The sequence below is a fragment of the Aspergillus udagawae genome, assembly GCF_001078395.1.
Source record: "Aspergillus udagawae IFM 46973 DNA, scaffold_2, whole genome shotgun sequence".
NCBI classification, from domain to species: domain Eukaryota; kingdom Fungi; phylum Ascomycota; class Eurotiomycetes; order Eurotiales; family Aspergillaceae; genus Aspergillus; species Aspergillus udagawae.
Genome location: NW_025091265.1, coordinates 2,539,033 through 2,554,212, shown reverse-complemented (window position 1 = coordinate 2,554,212; position 15,180 = coordinate 2,539,033). Strand labels below are relative to the sequence as shown.

Here is a 15,180-nt window from a genome sequence, read left to right as displayed (position 1 = left end):
ATTAAAGAAAAATAAAGCTTGTTAGATACAGTATTACTGGGAGGTACCTGACTGTGTCCAACTGGATTACAGAATCACCCCCCGTGGATCGTGCCATTTCCCCCTGTTGAGCTAGGAGCAGATTCTCCACCGGCACCTTCAGGGGCGAGAGCCAATGTCACTGTGAGAATGGTCCCTGAAAAATGCCTAGGTAAACTCTATGATGTACTCCGCACGGAGCATCCGATTGGAAGGGTACCTTGCGGACATGGCACCTAAGCATTCAGATACAAAGTCATACTCAACAATGTTCTCCTATGTTATGCGACTTTGAGTACCTGAGAATAGCGAGGAATGCGTTTATTCAGGCACTGAAAGTCAATACTGCTGACATTAGTTAGTTACCTAAATTCCTTTGCATGTGGAGCACTTGCAGATCAGTGGATGTTCCAGCCTCCACACTCCGGCCTCCAGCAAATTGGTTAACTCGTTCTAAGCTCAATTCGGTATCTTCCCCTGCCTTTATCATGTTTCTCAAGCTATGAGCACATCACTTCTTTCATTGAAGACCATGTTATATCATGCTACATTATGTACAGGGAAGAGGCCATCCCGATCGGGGTCAACCCGCGTGAGATCAGACCTTCGTAGGCCAAGGGTGGATAACATCCCGAAACCCACTATGACGGAGAACAGGATTACAACATCCCGGGGCCAACAAACACTAGTGTATCGTACGGAGGACCGGTTATACATAGAAGAAATAAACAATAAATCATCAGGGATCGTTATCGGTTCCAGCCCATATCATTTTGACGTCATTCTCCAAGAGTGATTCCCGTCAAGTCCGCCCAGTTGAAGACGTCCAGGAATGGGTCTATGTCTCCATAAGGCTAGATTCCACACCATCAGAGATGCGAGTGAATTGAAATGGGTCCAGGTACTCACCGCGATACAGAAGTCTGGCGATTGCAGGGCGCCATTCAGGTCTGCGGCAAGAGGAGGCGCCAAACCAGGGCCAGAAGTCATGCTAGGGACCTGGAAGAGAAGGGTGTGTCAGCGGAGTGGACGATAGGAAGTGGAAGGCGGCCAGCATTCACCTGATCTGTTCCGAAGCAGCCCTGCCCTCGATCGCCCAAGTGAGCGCAATTCGCATGCCGCGAGAAGAGGGTCTGCGCAAAATAGATCACCCGGTCGACTACCTCTTGCTTGTAAATGTTTGCCTGCACCGGCCACAATTTCGCCTTCACCAATGCCAGGAGAGTCGACATGAAGAAGTACTCCTTTGCGCCCTTGACTACAAGCAGGAGCCGCGTCTCAACAGAGGCCAAGACCATCTCGAGCAACGAGACGAGCGATTCGGCAAGCCCGGGTAGCGTGTGGGTGAGGAATGTAGGAGAAGATGCTACAAGTGAATGTTAAGAAATGGCATCTGAGCCAACCCTGAGATCGCAAACGGCCGGGTCACTCACCATGGGTGCTATTCCCCGCGTGCAATATCTGACATACTGTACAGAATGCCTGCATGGTCCACTCCCCAAAGTTGCAGAGAGACAATTGCTTCGAGGTTTCATGAAGGCGCTTCTGGTTGGAAAGGATGAGGGTGGCAACCTCTAGGCGGGAACGCGCAGAGGGTGCAAAGAGTGGCTCCCGTGGGGCTTCGATTGCGAAAGGGGTATGAAGGGACAAAAGACTATGAGCGATTTTCGTCTCCAGGAGGGATTTGAGTAGAGTGACTTTGTTCTTGCTCTGATAGTCGTCATTCTCGGCAATGGGCCAGGCAGGGATTTTCTGAAGATATCTCCCGAGCTCCCAGTCCAACCGTTGAATCTCCTCGTAGCGGCAGCTGATCCGCGGAGAATGCATCAGAGCGCACGCTTTGAGGCGCAATGGGAGTGACTGCGTGAGAGCTGCCTGGAATGACGAATCGGTTATTTCGTGGAGCGGCCTCTCTCCAGGAAGCTCGGTACTGGTCTCCTGGATTTCACTGTCATTGATGTTCGAGGCCGGAGCTGTATCATAGTCCGATTCTTGAACCGAGGGGGGCATCCCCCGTTCAAGGGCAACCTGAAGGTCGAGTTCTACAATGGTCGTCCAGATCCGTCTGCGCATCTCCTTGTTGAAGACGGAGATCTTTGTGTACCGGCTAGGATCGCGATGATATCCAGCAATCATGGCCTGCTTGACCAGTGTTCCCGTAGCAAGCCAGGCATGGCTGCGTTTCATCCCAAAGCTATTTTGGGCGATGATCAGGAGAATTTGCATTCGGAGAGCTGTGATCTCTGGCCGTTTGATGTGTGCGTTATCCAGCCACTTTTCGACGTGTAGAACCCACTCCACCGGAGTATAGCATTTCAGGCTAGCTTCGTTCTTCAGCTGGAGCGTATCAAAGTCGGCTAGATTCCAAGCACAGGCGAGAACCAGGAGGAGTTGCACGACAAAGCCGGTTGACACTAAATCTGGATTGTCCTTTTGCGCCCAGAACTCGTCCAGCTCCTTGAGAAAGGACGGAACGTGAAGAATACGATGCGTGGACTCGATACAAGTCAGATACAAAACCACTAGTTCATCAACTGTTCGACGGGAGGGCAGCATGTCAATGAGCGACTTTGTGTCCGGCAGTGGGAACGACTCATTCAACGGCTTTCGTTTCCACAGCCCCTTCTTTACCCTTTCCAGGTCGAAGCGCAGTTGCGTAAGGTTCGGACTCGAAAGTCGGACCTCCTCCGCAAACGATCTGATATCTGGGAACTGCCACAGCATTAACCAGCACGAAACTCAAACAACAGATGGCTGTAACTTACCTGCGCAATCAAGTTGGCCAGTATGCCCGACCCATTGAACCGCGTCTTGGTCTCCTTACCTCGCATCATCATACGCGGCAGGATATCAAGCTGCTGGGAAGGCGATGCAAGCTCGTCGTCATCTTCCAAAGGCTGTGACTGTGCCTCGTGCCGACTCTCAGGAAGATGCCGGGGCCGCTGAAGCACTTCGGTGTTCACATATGGTTCCTGATTGACACCCGCCTTGGGGGCTCCGAGAACAGTCTCGAGAAAGCTTCGTTTCTCTTCGCCATGACGGCCATGCGGTGTAGATGGCAACGGTGGTGGTTGGGGCCGAGGCGGCAGACTGCTTAACCCCGAGTCCGGGGTAGTGAGGGCGGGCGCCCGATCAACTCGGGGCATCTGAGCCAGTGCTGTGGAACCTCGGTCGGAGAAGACGGGCGATGCAACTGTATTGGGTTGCTGCCACAGAAAGCCATCCTCATAGGTGCATTTGGTAGGTGTTTTGCTCTTCAGACATCGGCCGCATGTGGGATATTCGCGATCGCACCGGAGCTTTCTGCTGCGACATTGTGTGCAGGCCATAGTGCGTCTGCGCCTCTTGCGCACGCGTTGCTCTGACGGCTGGGGCTGCTCCGGGTCTGGAAGCCCCATTTTCTGCTGAATTTCGGTCATGATCGATAATACATCATTGCCATGATTATGTTGACACTGACGACTTCCAACGATGCTTCATTCTCCTTTCTCAGCCTTTATTCTTTCTTGAAACTTACCAGTAAGCGGGCGCAGGCTCGGGGCTTTTCATAGGAACAAGCGGAAACAGTTCAGCCAGCTTACGTGTGTGGCCCACCGGGCTTCTTAACCCGATCGGGCAATCCCCTCCGTGAAGGTCTCACTTGTTTGTCGTATTGGGAGGGAAGTAAGGCCTAAGGGTCTCAGGGTCCTACACGATCCACTCTGCTTCAACTCTCATCACTGGTAGGTAGTCTAGTCTTGTCTCTCTACCTTATATAGGGGGGTTCATCTCTTCTAAACATCGACAAATCGATAACGCCAGAAACCAACCTTAATAAACCACGGAGTGCTACTGTCATCGCGTTGTCCTTTACAGCAATCTTACCATACATGGACCTACCTGACTTCAGCCCGTGTATGACTCCGTCTCACCATACCGCTCGACCCAGTAATCTTGTTGCCTAAGCATCATACCCAAAGAACGATGATCTTTTTAAGCTTAGACTCAGCAAGGCGTAGTCTGCCGAACTTTGACAAAATGGCTACGAGCAAGTCAGATTGCAAGCCTGACGGCAAGCCTTTACCGCCAGCCCTAGTCCCCCGGACCCGCCGAAGCTGAAGGATGGCCTCAGCACTATCAGTTAATGGGTTGATGTAAAAGACCACACCGGTTATGTCCTCGTGTGTTATGCCGGTTTTCATTTACATTAGTAAGGCTAAAATTTCTTAATCGTCATACCATAATCCAATCACCAACTCGTCAATCCCCGAAGCCGATCAAAACCGCCTCTAAGCTGACTCTCTGGATGTACCACTTTGCCCTGCAAAAGGGTGTACTTCACAATGCCCTCGCAATGTTCCGGCCTGACCCGCGCCAACCATATCATCTGCTGCTCCTTCTTGCGATAGATCATGACATTAGCCGCGAATTTATGACCACCGACATGTGAGACGAAGAATATCCCAACACCCCCGGGGCGCTCATCATGTGCATCGCGATATAGTTCAAGAGGACGCAGATGTCTTTCAAGCTCTTTCTTGATCAACGGCGCTGTGATCCCGCAACGGGCATCTCGCCTTTTATGCGAGCACAAGAGCACAACATAATCATACTCGCACTGTCGTGACCTAAGTGCAGAATTCGACTGCGAGTTTCCAGCGTCCTGCGGCGTGTCGATGTAGCGTTCAACCAGCTCTCGCACATCCCCGGGCTTTACGGCGTCCACAAACGTGAATGAAGGTAGAATCAGCACGGTATTTCCCTCGTTATCCTTCTCGGTCTCATGGTTCTCCGGCGAGCGGAGATTTGACGCAGATATCATGATTCGCTGGCTCTGTCAGAGAGACGATACCCATACGTAAACCCCTGGAGAGATACGTACACCATGTCGTGGCTTGACAGAGTCTAATGCTTCCATCAAACTGCCTTTTTCTTGCGTCACTTTTTCTACCCAGTCTGACTTTCCCGTAGCCACCAGTACATGTGTATCGACTCGTTTGATGTGTCCGTAGAGCGGTGTCAAGCTCTCGATTTTCACCTTGGACGGGAATTCAACCGTGCAATCGGCGCAATCTTGCTTGCAGTCCGGTCCATCCTTTTTTGGATCAACGGTTGGAAAGATGTAATCTGTGTTGCGCTGACCAAATGATAAAAGTGATCGTAACATGGTGGTCGGGATTTGCGATCGCGACAGGGGTACTCCGTAGATGTTTATGATCAAAACAGTGAGGGGCTTATCTAATGGACAATAAATGAATTTGAAGACACAGGCGACGATAGTCAAGGATTGTCTGATTACCACTCCTACTATAAATACTTGTAGATGCGTCAAATCCGAGCTGCATAAGACCGAAAATCCCGAGCTGTTGTTATCCCCGAATGCTGCTGCCGCAAAAGACCAGCTTCGGGCCAGAATATGTTCTCGGAGTGGAGATGCCCAATCCCCTGTCTTACTACTAGTCGTGGTGCATTTTGACACCATAAAGACTCATGTCGCATGTAGTCCCTTGTCCCTGCGAAATGCAAGGCGATTCGAGTAGGCTTACTGCGCTGTGACCTGACCACCTGACAATACAGCTATCTGCTTCATTGTCTGCTGTTTCGCTCCTCAGTATGCAGCAGGTACACAGCCACAAAGGCACAGTCAATTAAAGCAAGCCACTTCTAAATCCTGATTTACCTCAATTGAATCAACAAGAACGCACGAGGATAACCCTCAAAGACTGCCCTATGCCCTACATTTTGCCCGTTCAGAGCTGTCATGTGATTGTTCATTGGGAGTAACGCGCTACGTCACCCGCGCTGTCAAGCCCGCGTTAATTGATTCGCGACCGCGTCAAGGGGCCGAGCGGTCGATTTGCCCGCTCAGAAGGAATATGACTGAACCACTGATACCCGTTCTAGTAATCTGTCGCTGCGATAGGATCTAAAGTCAATTGACGCTCGACATGAAAGATGGCAAGCGCCGCCATCTCGGAGATCCTGACTCAATCCGCAAATCTGCGCGCGGAACTGAAAGAGTGGGAGAGAGCCTTTGCAGCGCAAAATGGTGGGAGGAAAGCAGAGAGGAATGATATCAAGAAGGTTCCTGAGATCGGTATGCTGTCTCACCTTCAATTCACTAGAATCATACTCTTGCGCGGAGGACACTAACACGGCACTATATACAGCTGCCAAATACAAAGAGTACTCTCGACTGAAAGCACTCGAATCGTCGTCGGACAACCCAGACGGTCCCAAGTCCGTCCAGTTAGAGGAACGACCCAGGAAACGCAAACACACATCCAAGGATGGCCCAGATACAGCTCAGAATACTTCTACGCCACGAAAAACCGCCAAAGGCGCTTTTGAGACGCCGTCCAAGAATCGAATCTCAAATTCGCATCCTTCCCAGGTCGATCCTTATATCTCACCCACGGCATTGCGCAGACTCTTCAGTCCATCCACACACCGTACACCGCTAAAAAATGCCGTCGGTCCTACCCCTCAACGCGACGGAAAGGCTCTAGGGCTTTTCGACCTCTTATCGGAATCCGGCGGAAGCACAGCAACGCCCTCAGCAGATCGCGTGGCAAGCGTACGTACCGCAAATGTGCAGACCCCGTCGAAACGAAAGACCATGGACACAATCATGGAAGAAGACGAAGAGGGAGAAGAGGAGAGCCCGCGAGCCGGACGCACCCCGGCATCGTCCGGGAAGAAGTGGATGCTGTCAGCGCTATTTGCGACCCCGACCACGCTCCGCTATTCCGCAATGGTTGAGGACCACAACCATATTACTGAACGGAATCAGAACTGCCAGACTAATCCCGAGGGCACCGCCAACGATATCACTGGGTCCGAAACCCCGTCTTTCCTGCGACGCTCAAACTCAGCGCGATACGCCGCCTCTCACTCTGCCAACCCCAACGGCCTGAGCCCGATCGCCGTGCGCAAACCGCCGCAATTTGTCGGAAAGGGCCTCTCGGCGCTAGTGCAAGGACTACGCGACATGGAAGAGGAACGTCTGGAAGATGAATTGGACGTCCTCCGCGAGATTGAGGCGGAGCAGGCAGCACTGAACGTCGAGGTCGCCGATAGCCAGGCGCCCGCTGAAAACATCGGCCGGCCCTGGAGGAAGAAGGGGCAGAAACGTACAACGCGCAGGGTGCGCATGAAACCTGTCATCTCGAAGCCAACCTCGAAGCCGCAGGGTTCGACATCGGATGGTGAAAGCGAACACCAGGCAGCGGATGAGGATGCCGCAGAGCTTGCAGCAGTCCCTGACACACAACAGCCGAGGACGCTCGACGCAGCGTTTGGTGAAGATCAAGATGACAACTTTGACGAAGAAGATGATCAAGTCTCGCTTCACACCATGTCGGAGCCAGACTTCGACTCCGATCCTGACTATGGAGAAGATACCAGACCCGTCACGAAGAGCAAGAGCTTTTCGGAGAAGATGAAAGAAGCTATCGGAGTGGTCCAGCCACAGCCAGCAGAACGTCCGGCGAAAGCCACCCAGCCGGTGGTGGAAGAAGAGGAGACCAAGAAGGTTCGCGCGCGCAAGGTGAACCCGGAGGCGCATGCAAACTACCGCTCTTTGAAGATTCGAAACAAGAACAGTAAAGGCCGGGGCGCTGGACGCTTTCGTAGGAGATAGGCGGACAGGGAGTTGACCACGCAAGGTCTGCACCTACAGTTCTCACGAGGAATGACTACCACACATACAGCATTGAAGATACCATTTGGCCATATATGCATTAGTCTATATTCTACAGCGTTATCCTATCTGGCAAGGATTTTATCCTGTAACATAAGTGACCTTAGGAGCGCTTCCGCGCGTTAATCAGGAATATACCTGTCCCGTGCGTATTGTAGCCGTCTCGCTTGCGCCAAGGCATCTCTCGACCTGCCTTGTGGTTGGTACCCCCGGGGCCGATGAGGTTTTGATACTCTCCCGCGGAATGAACGTTGTGCGCCTCGGTAGACCGGAGTCGCTGTCCGGTCAGTGACCTCGGATTCTCCCCCAGCTGGGCGAGCCAAGGGGCCACCAGGAGTACTATCCTCGTACTGAACATGGCGGTCCCAATCCTCCAGAGAAGTGTAAGGGCTCCGAAGCCAGGCCTGCAACTCATGCAAGAACAAGCGCGCATTGTCTCTTCCTAAAAAATCGCGCAAGAGCTCTTCCGCCTGCCCCGCACTGCCCTTGATATCAACAGTGCGAAGAATCGCAATCACGTACTCGAGTAAGAACTCGGCATTATTCCCTCGTCGGCTCTCAAGCCGCTGTTGACCAGGCCGAGCCACCCGACTAGGGCCTGGCTCTGCCTCCCCTTCCGGATTCAAGAAAGTAAACACCCTAAGCTCGCGCCGGATCCATTTCCGTGCCCGAGAGACCAGCTCTTCGTCACGGTTGAACGATTCTGGCGATAGTTCGCGGTACTGAGAGAGCCGGTTTGTGCCGACTCTTAGAGAGTAAAGCTGATGACGGTAGACATATTGCCGCCGTATTACGGGATCGTCCGGCTCCCCAGGTCGTGGGCTTTCTGCAGGGCGTCGTCGGTGGCGAGGACCACGGGGTAACCGCCCTGGGTGATGAGGAGGTATAGAGAGGGGCGCAGTGGCAGCGGATGGAGGAGCCGGTGGTAGTTTGTAAAGCTTCGGTCCTTGAGGGTTCTCAAGCTCGTACTTGACAGTGTGAACATCACTCTTGCCTAGGAAGGTCAGTCTGAAGTGAACCGAAAGCGAGGTTTTAAACGCAGACATAGAGAGGCATACATAGCGGACAGTTGCGGCGCTGCTCCAGCCAGCTCACGATACATAAAAAGTCGAAATTCGCATGTGCGCAAGGCACCGTGACAGCTGGTTCTGTGATTGCTTCCAGGCAGATGACGCATGGGTTAGCCACATCGTCACCATGGTCCTCTTGCGCTACTTCTTGGAGCGTTTTCTGCAGGATCTCCTGTCGCACATCGACATCTCCAGACATCAGACATCCGACTGATATTCAAGTAAAGGGGGTCGATCTGTCCAGTTTCGGCGAAATGAATGTCATCGGCGAGGAAAGAGCGCCGCTCGGTTGATACTACTACTGCGGCGGGCATAGGTCACGTTGTGGCGGGAAAAACCAAACCTTGCGGAGAGTTGACTTCGTCGATATCCACCAACGCAACTCGCAACGCTGGAACCCATGGTGGAAAAATGATGAGGTCGGCCAAATCTGCCATTGCTGATAATTACTTTGCTCCTCTTAGCTCTGCCGCAAGTATGGCAAGAGGGAAGGCCAATGGAAATGGCTTCTCGAACCATGCGAATGGCAATCAACTTATCTCCCGCACCATAACAGGGTTGAAGCGGTGGTCCATCATCAACAGAGATTTACCAGGTGCGAGATCTGTTTTCACCTGGACTAAATATCTTGAAGTTCATTACTAACTCTCTCCATACAACAGCGGTATCGCAGGTAAGAGCTATACATGTGTACGACTTCGACAACACCTGTGAGAGCTCCCGTTCGCAATTGCTTCTGTATTTCGAAGCTTATATTGTGCAGTGTTCCTGAGCCCCTTGCCGAATCCGCAACTTTGGAACGGCCCGACGATCGGATTTCTACAAAGCCTGGAAAGTTTCACAAATGGAGGGTGGTGGCACGACCCGGCATTGCTCGCAGCTACAGGTGAAGGCATGGCCAAGGAGGAGCCGCGGGCTTGGAATGGCTGGTGGAATGAACAGATTGTGTGACTTAAAATGTCTTGGATGGTTTGGCATGGTTCGCTGACTGGCCGCAGGTACGGCTGGTCAAGCTGAGTATGGAGCAGAAGGACGCCCTCACAGTACTTCTGACGGGGCGAAGTGAGAATGGCTTCGCGGACCTTATTCGACGCATGGTGGACAGCAGAAAGCTGGAGTTTGACCTCATCTGTCTCAAGCCTGAAGTGGGACCCAACAGCGAACGCTTTTCAACCACCATGGAGTTCAAGCAAACATTCCTTCAAGACCTCGTTCTCACTTATGAGCAGGCCGACGAGATTCGGGTCTATGAAGATCGAGTGAAGCAGTAAGCCTCTTGTCAGACACCCGTGCCTGAGAGATCACTCATTTGTTGCTAGTGTCAAGGGCTTCCGAGACTTCTTCGAGGATTTGAACAGGTCGCTGCAGGTTGCGCCAGCACCTCGGAAGCCGATCAATGCGGAAGTGATTCAGGTCGTGGAAGGATGCACCTTCCTCTCCCCTGTAGTTGAAACTGCCGAGGTACAGCGTATGATCAATTCCCACAATAAGTCTATCCGCGAAGCTTCATCAAATATGACCCGGTCGCCATATGGTCGTCTGCGCATCAAGCGCACCATTTTCTACACTGGATATCTTATATCTAGCGCAGACTCGAATCGTTTGATCAGCCAACTGCTGACCCCGCTTCTGCCCTCTGGGCTTGCTGAATCCAATGATCTGAAGTATATGGCTAACAGTATCCTCATTACCCCGCGCCCTGCCCCTCGATCTATCCTGAACAAGGTCGGCGGCATTGGCAAAAGGCTCACCTGGCAGGTCACTGGGACTGCCGTCTTTGAGAACAAGGTGTGGGCGGCTCGAGTCGCTCCTGTTCCTGCGACGGAGAAGTACTACACAGAGAATCCATTACCCGTGATAGTTCTAGCTGTGCGCAAAGGCGCTCGTCCTATTGATGCAGGCAAGATTCAGAACTGGCATCCTGTACCAGCTGAGAAGGCGTTGACTTTTGAAACTGTCGTCGGTGAGAAAGTCGTTTTGCGTGTGGAAGAAGAGAATCCCCATGAGGGCGAATGGGAGAGTCAGTTCTTGAACAAGAACCGCAAGAGACGCCATCAGCAAGAACGTGATCAGGATATCCTGTATCCACAATCCAGTCAGAATGATGAGCCGCCATCCCAGACGAGACCACCACCGCACTATAATGCCCGTTATGGTGGGACCAGCCGCCATCATGATGATGGACCACGCCGTGGTGGCTCGCACCGTGGTGGTCGCGGCCGTGGAGGCGCGCCACGAGGTAAGGGCCACTCAAGTCGTGGAGGCGCGCGTGGTCGGGGCCGTGGGCGCGATGGCGGTCCTGCTGGCTATCGGTCCTTGGATGATCATGGTGGATATGATGGCGGTTACGAAGACAAGCCTGGACCAGGCGGTGCTGGACCTGTCATGAACTACTAATACTGAGCTGGCGATTAGGGATTATTTCCATGGGAATTGCCGCATCTTATTTGTCTTTAATAATATCCATTGTTCCTGTGGTCGGTCTCGGCGTCGGAGTCTTATCTGGGGTGTGAAATGATGCCTTTCAATTGATTGATCTAGCATGGCCGGCTTTTATACTCGCCCTTTGGACACCCTTGCGAACTTTAGTATCTGCCTTTAGGGTCGAGCCGCCATGGCATTTCTGATATTCTCTTACAATTAGCAACGAGGTACTCTGAAAGTGATACAAGGTGTAGTCCTGAAACATATGGAACCCGTCACCCTCTACCTGTTACGTCCTACTCTGTCCCATGTTTCTGCTTCTCGGTTTTGGCTTGTCAGTCGCAACCATCGAGAATGATTGAAATATGCAATTGAAGGCCGCTGTAGGAGGCAGACTGCAGAAACAACCATGCATCAGTTCATCAGATCATCGGATATTTTGGCCTGAAGAGTGGCGTTCTTTTCTTTTCTTTCTGGTTCAACAACTACATAGATACGATTTTTTATCTACTACCTGTCTGGAAGAGCTAGAACCTGCGAGTCATTAAGGAGAAGGGGATCGAAGCCCCACTATCGTCTCCGTCTATTCAGACTACTCTCTATCCTCCCTTAAGATCTATCTATCCTTTACAACACATTCCTTAGATGATCAGATCTTCTCCATGCAACAAACATCCTCACGCACATTCGGTCCGTATTTCCCCCTCTTGCGGATTCCACTATACTAGCGCCATGTGGCTAATTAGACCCCTCTTGGCTGTCAAGCAGACCCAATCTAGGGGAAATGAGTCCATTTCGTTAAGGGACGAGTGTAGCCTCGAACTTTGGCTAAAATCTCACTGACGCCGGATTCGAACTGGTCGATTCTCCGTTAGTTGGCGGTACTGCAGAATCGGGATGTCTGGTGACTCCCTTTCAAGGGTCGAGATGAGTCCTCGGCTAAAGTTGGACGCCCACGATGGCTTGGAGACAAATACGATTTAATTCTTCAATGCGCTTGTCTTTAATACAGGCCCTTCATCTTGAGGGCCTTATTATCGTCGATTTTAGCCCCACACGGCCTAACCAGCATGCTTCCAGGCCGAAGTCCCATTCCCTACCGGCTGATTTCCGTCTCCAGGTGACTCCACGGGTCTGTGGGGGATTCCCTAGTCCTCATTGCACTTTATCCAGAATCTGGAGGGACTTCAAATAAACGGGGGGTCCCCATAGCTCTTGCGGAGAAAGCTTTTGATAAGGGGTCACTGGTGAGGTGACACTTTACTGTCGAGCAATACTTCTCCCGGCAGACAGGAACTGTCAATCAAACGTCTTTCCTATTGGCCCAATACGAGACAATGGTATGAGTAACCATCAATCAAGCCGATAACAATGATGATACGTTCCTTCGTCCTCGGGAGTATTGTCCCTACTGTGCTCGGACTCGTTGCGCAGCATGTGTCTGTGGCCAACGAGAAGACTTCTCTCACGCTCCTCTATCAGAACAATCTGAATGCATCGGATACCTCGAACCACATCAGTGTGATCCTACTTGACCCAATGCACCAGCAAGATGTGCGTGAGGCATGTCAGGAATTTGGAGAGACGCTGATCTCCCAAATAAGCCTTCGAGAGCACAAAGAGGACTTCAAGCATCTCTTCTCATGGCTTGCACACTCGGGAAGAACAAAATCGGACGCACACTTTTACATTCGTGAAGGAGTGCTCTCCGTTTCCAAAGACTCGGATGATTTCTCTGTCTCCAACTTTCCGGCTCAAAATGCAAGGCTTCCCGTTTTGTGCACCCAGACAGGCAACGATTCTGTGGTTAAAGACACAGACAGTCGTCCGAAGCAGCTGCGAGTAATGTCCGAAGGCAACTCGTATATCGGTTTCCGCGATCAAAAGTCGTTTCGCTTCTTGGGTATTCCATATGCCGATCCTCCTCGACGCTTCAAGCACGCAACACTCTATTCGCACAAAGACAAGGTTATCCGCGCGACCAACTATGGTTCTGCATGTGCTCAGGGCAGCGGCGGCAGTGAGGACTGTCTATACCTGAACATTCAAACACCCTACATACCAAAGCAGGGTTCGCGAGAGGGCCTGAAGCCTGTCATGTTCTGGATTCACGGCGGTGGCTTTACTGGAGGAACAGGCGCGGATCCGCTTACAGACGGTGGTAATCTGGCATCACGCGAGGACCTCGTGGTGGTCACATTTAACTATCGGCTGTCGACACTTGGATTTCTGGCTATTCCTGGCACTGATATTACCGGAAACTATGGGATCTCAGACCAGATTCTCGCCCTTGAGGTACTAATCCCACTTTTTCCCTACAGATGGCCCCAGGACTAACAGCCACAGTGGACTATTAAGAATATCGCGCAATTCGGAGGTGACCCAAAGAAGATTACCATCATCGGTGAATCGGCCGGCGCTGGCTCGGTCAGAGTGCTACTAGGGTCTCCTCCTGCTTCAGGAAAGTTCCAAGGCGCCATTGCCATGTCAAACCTGGGCGGCGGTGCTGGGCTGGGGCTGGAGAGCGACTACGCAACGACGTACAGTTCATATCTCACAATTGACGAGTCCTATAAGCTAGCGGGTCCGCAAATCTTCTCTGAAGCAGGCTGCAACAGCGGTAGTCTGGAACATAAGATATCTTGCCTAAGACGTGTTCCTGCGTCAACCCTCGTCGGATTGCAGACTGTTGCGCGTTATGTCGTCCAAGACGGCCATTATGTGACAACAAAGGAGCTCGATCTACTTCGGAAAGAGGTCACCACCTCCAATGTGCCGGTCATGTTCGGCATTGTCACCGACGACGGCGCTTCGTTCAGCACGTACCCCAAAACTCCTTTTAGTTCTGAGCTTGAAGGCATTCAAGCAGCCCTAGGTATCAGTGAGAAACACGCCCAAACTGTCATCGACTCGGGTCTATTCCCTTACTACGACACGGGTAATGTGACTCTGGACTCTTTCAACGTCTCTCAACGGATAGCAACGGACTTGCAATTCCGCTGTATTGATCAGGCCACTGTATTTGCCGGTGTTGTCTCTGGGGTGTTTCAACCGTCATACTTCTATCAGATACAGAGAACAACCGGTGGGTATGACCCTAACAATCTCGGCGGCCCTCCTGCAACGCCAGAGTTTCCAAACGGTGACCCGGAGCTGCCCTACTTCCGTCTTCACGGTTCAGATCTCCCTTGGGTCTTTGGAACGCTAACCACCCTGCGCGACCCTCTCGATCTCTTTTCCATGCAGCTCGTGTCTGCCTACTTTGCCGAGTTTGTTCGATCAGGTCAGCCGAACCCTGCGCCGGAGTACCTCCAGGCGCGCGGGTATAAGCAAACCCTGGACGCTGTCAACAATTTCGACCGATGGGAGCCGGTGTCTCACTCCGAGGGACCGCTGCAGCTCCTCGATTATCCTAGTGTGCGAGCTCCTTTCCAGGATTTGGCTCAGTGTGAATTCTTGGGTTACCCGATCACATACTACTTCCATTAACTTTGACCCGTTGTCAAGTAATTGGATTAGATCCACTGGGGTGGGTGCTGCATAACGCATTCTAACAAAATCAACTCTACCCACAAGTCGACGCAGAGAAGCAAGGAACATGATTCATTGACGGGCTCATCGGCATAATTTGCAAATGATCTGACGCCGGGATCATAGCATGTATGCCCATAACGAGGCTCCCACCATGTACAGATATGGCGCGAACAATACACCAGAACTAGAGCAGTAGAGGTGCAGGAACTACAATTCATCCAAAGTGAATGTCTGCACATATGGTCATCACGAACCAGCACCCTGATGAAGATATCATAATGCCTGCCATTCTCTACATGGGCTCACGAATTTTTCGAGGATCTAGTATAAATTGAAGCTGATATATAGCATAGCATTTTCTTGTTTATACCCTCTCACCATTATATCGTCCGTCGTCATAGAATCTGAGCTATAGGCGAACGGGACCATGGAGACACCATTCCTCAATAACAT

General features: G+C 51.8%; 6 protein-coding genes across 6 annotated transcripts; 3 read left to right on the top strand and 3 right to left on the bottom strand.

The window, feature by feature from the left end:
* Positions 1 to 797: 797 nt before the first annotated feature.
* Positions 798 to 3,437, bottom strand: Aud_003219 (putative C6 transcription factor; the record flags this gene model as incomplete). Its single annotated transcript, XM_043288174.1, has 5 exons — positions 798 to 872; positions 928 to 1,017; positions 1,080 to 1,384; positions 1,452 to 2,730; positions 2,784 to 3,437. 5 exons carry the CDS (start codon positions 3,435 to 3,437, stop codon positions 798 to 800), a joined length of 2,403 nt encoding a protein of 800 aa, XP_043144109.1.
* Positions 3,438 to 4,246: 809 nt separating this feature from the next.
* Positions 4,247 to 5,164, bottom strand: Aud_003218 (sucrase/ferredoxin-like domain-containing protein; the record flags this gene model as incomplete). Its single annotated transcript, XM_043288173.1, has 2 exons — positions 4,247 to 4,825; positions 4,880 to 5,164. The coding sequence occupies 2 exons, from the start codon at positions 5,162 to 5,164 to the stop codon at positions 4,247 to 4,249; spliced, it is 864 nt and encodes a 287-aa protein (XP_043144108.1).
* Positions 5,165 to 5,952: 788 nt separating this feature from the next.
* On the top strand, positions 5,953 to 7,639 carry sld2 (the record flags this gene model as incomplete). The annotated part of the gene is made up of 2 exons (XM_043288172.1): positions 5,953 to 6,094; positions 6,168 to 7,639. 2 exons carry the CDS (start codon positions 5,953 to 5,955, stop codon positions 7,637 to 7,639), a joined length of 1,614 nt encoding a protein of 537 aa, XP_043144107.1.
* A 182-nt stretch (positions 7,640 to 7,821) lies between these two features.
* Positions 7,822 to 8,968, bottom strand: Aud_003216 (RING finger domain protein; the record flags this gene model as incomplete). Its single annotated transcript, XM_043288171.1, has 2 exons — positions 7,822 to 8,693; positions 8,758 to 8,968. 2 exons carry the CDS (start codon positions 8,966 to 8,968, stop codon positions 7,822 to 7,824), a joined length of 1,083 nt encoding a protein of 360 aa, XP_043144106.1.
* Positions 8,969 to 9,180: 212 nt separating this feature from the next.
* Positions 9,181 to 11,166, top strand: Aud_003215 (rRNA 2'-O-methyltransferase fibrillarin-like protein; the record flags this gene model as incomplete). The annotated part of the gene is made up of 5 exons (XM_043288170.1): positions 9,181 to 9,364; positions 9,432 to 9,479; positions 9,533 to 9,714; positions 9,768 to 10,036; positions 10,089 to 11,166. 5 exons carry the CDS (start codon positions 9,181 to 9,183, stop codon positions 11,164 to 11,166), a joined length of 1,761 nt encoding a protein of 586 aa, XP_043144105.1.
* Positions 11,167 to 12,564: 1,398 nt separating this feature from the next.
* On the top strand, positions 12,565 to 14,682 carry Aud_003214 (putative carboxylesterase; the record flags this gene model as incomplete). The annotated part of the gene is made up of 2 exons (XM_043288169.1): positions 12,565 to 13,488; positions 13,540 to 14,682. The coding sequence occupies 2 exons, from the start codon at positions 12,565 to 12,567 to the stop codon at positions 14,680 to 14,682; spliced, it is 2,067 nt and encodes a 688-aa protein (XP_043144104.1).
* Between the last annotated feature and the right edge of the window lie 498 nt (positions 14,683 to 15,180).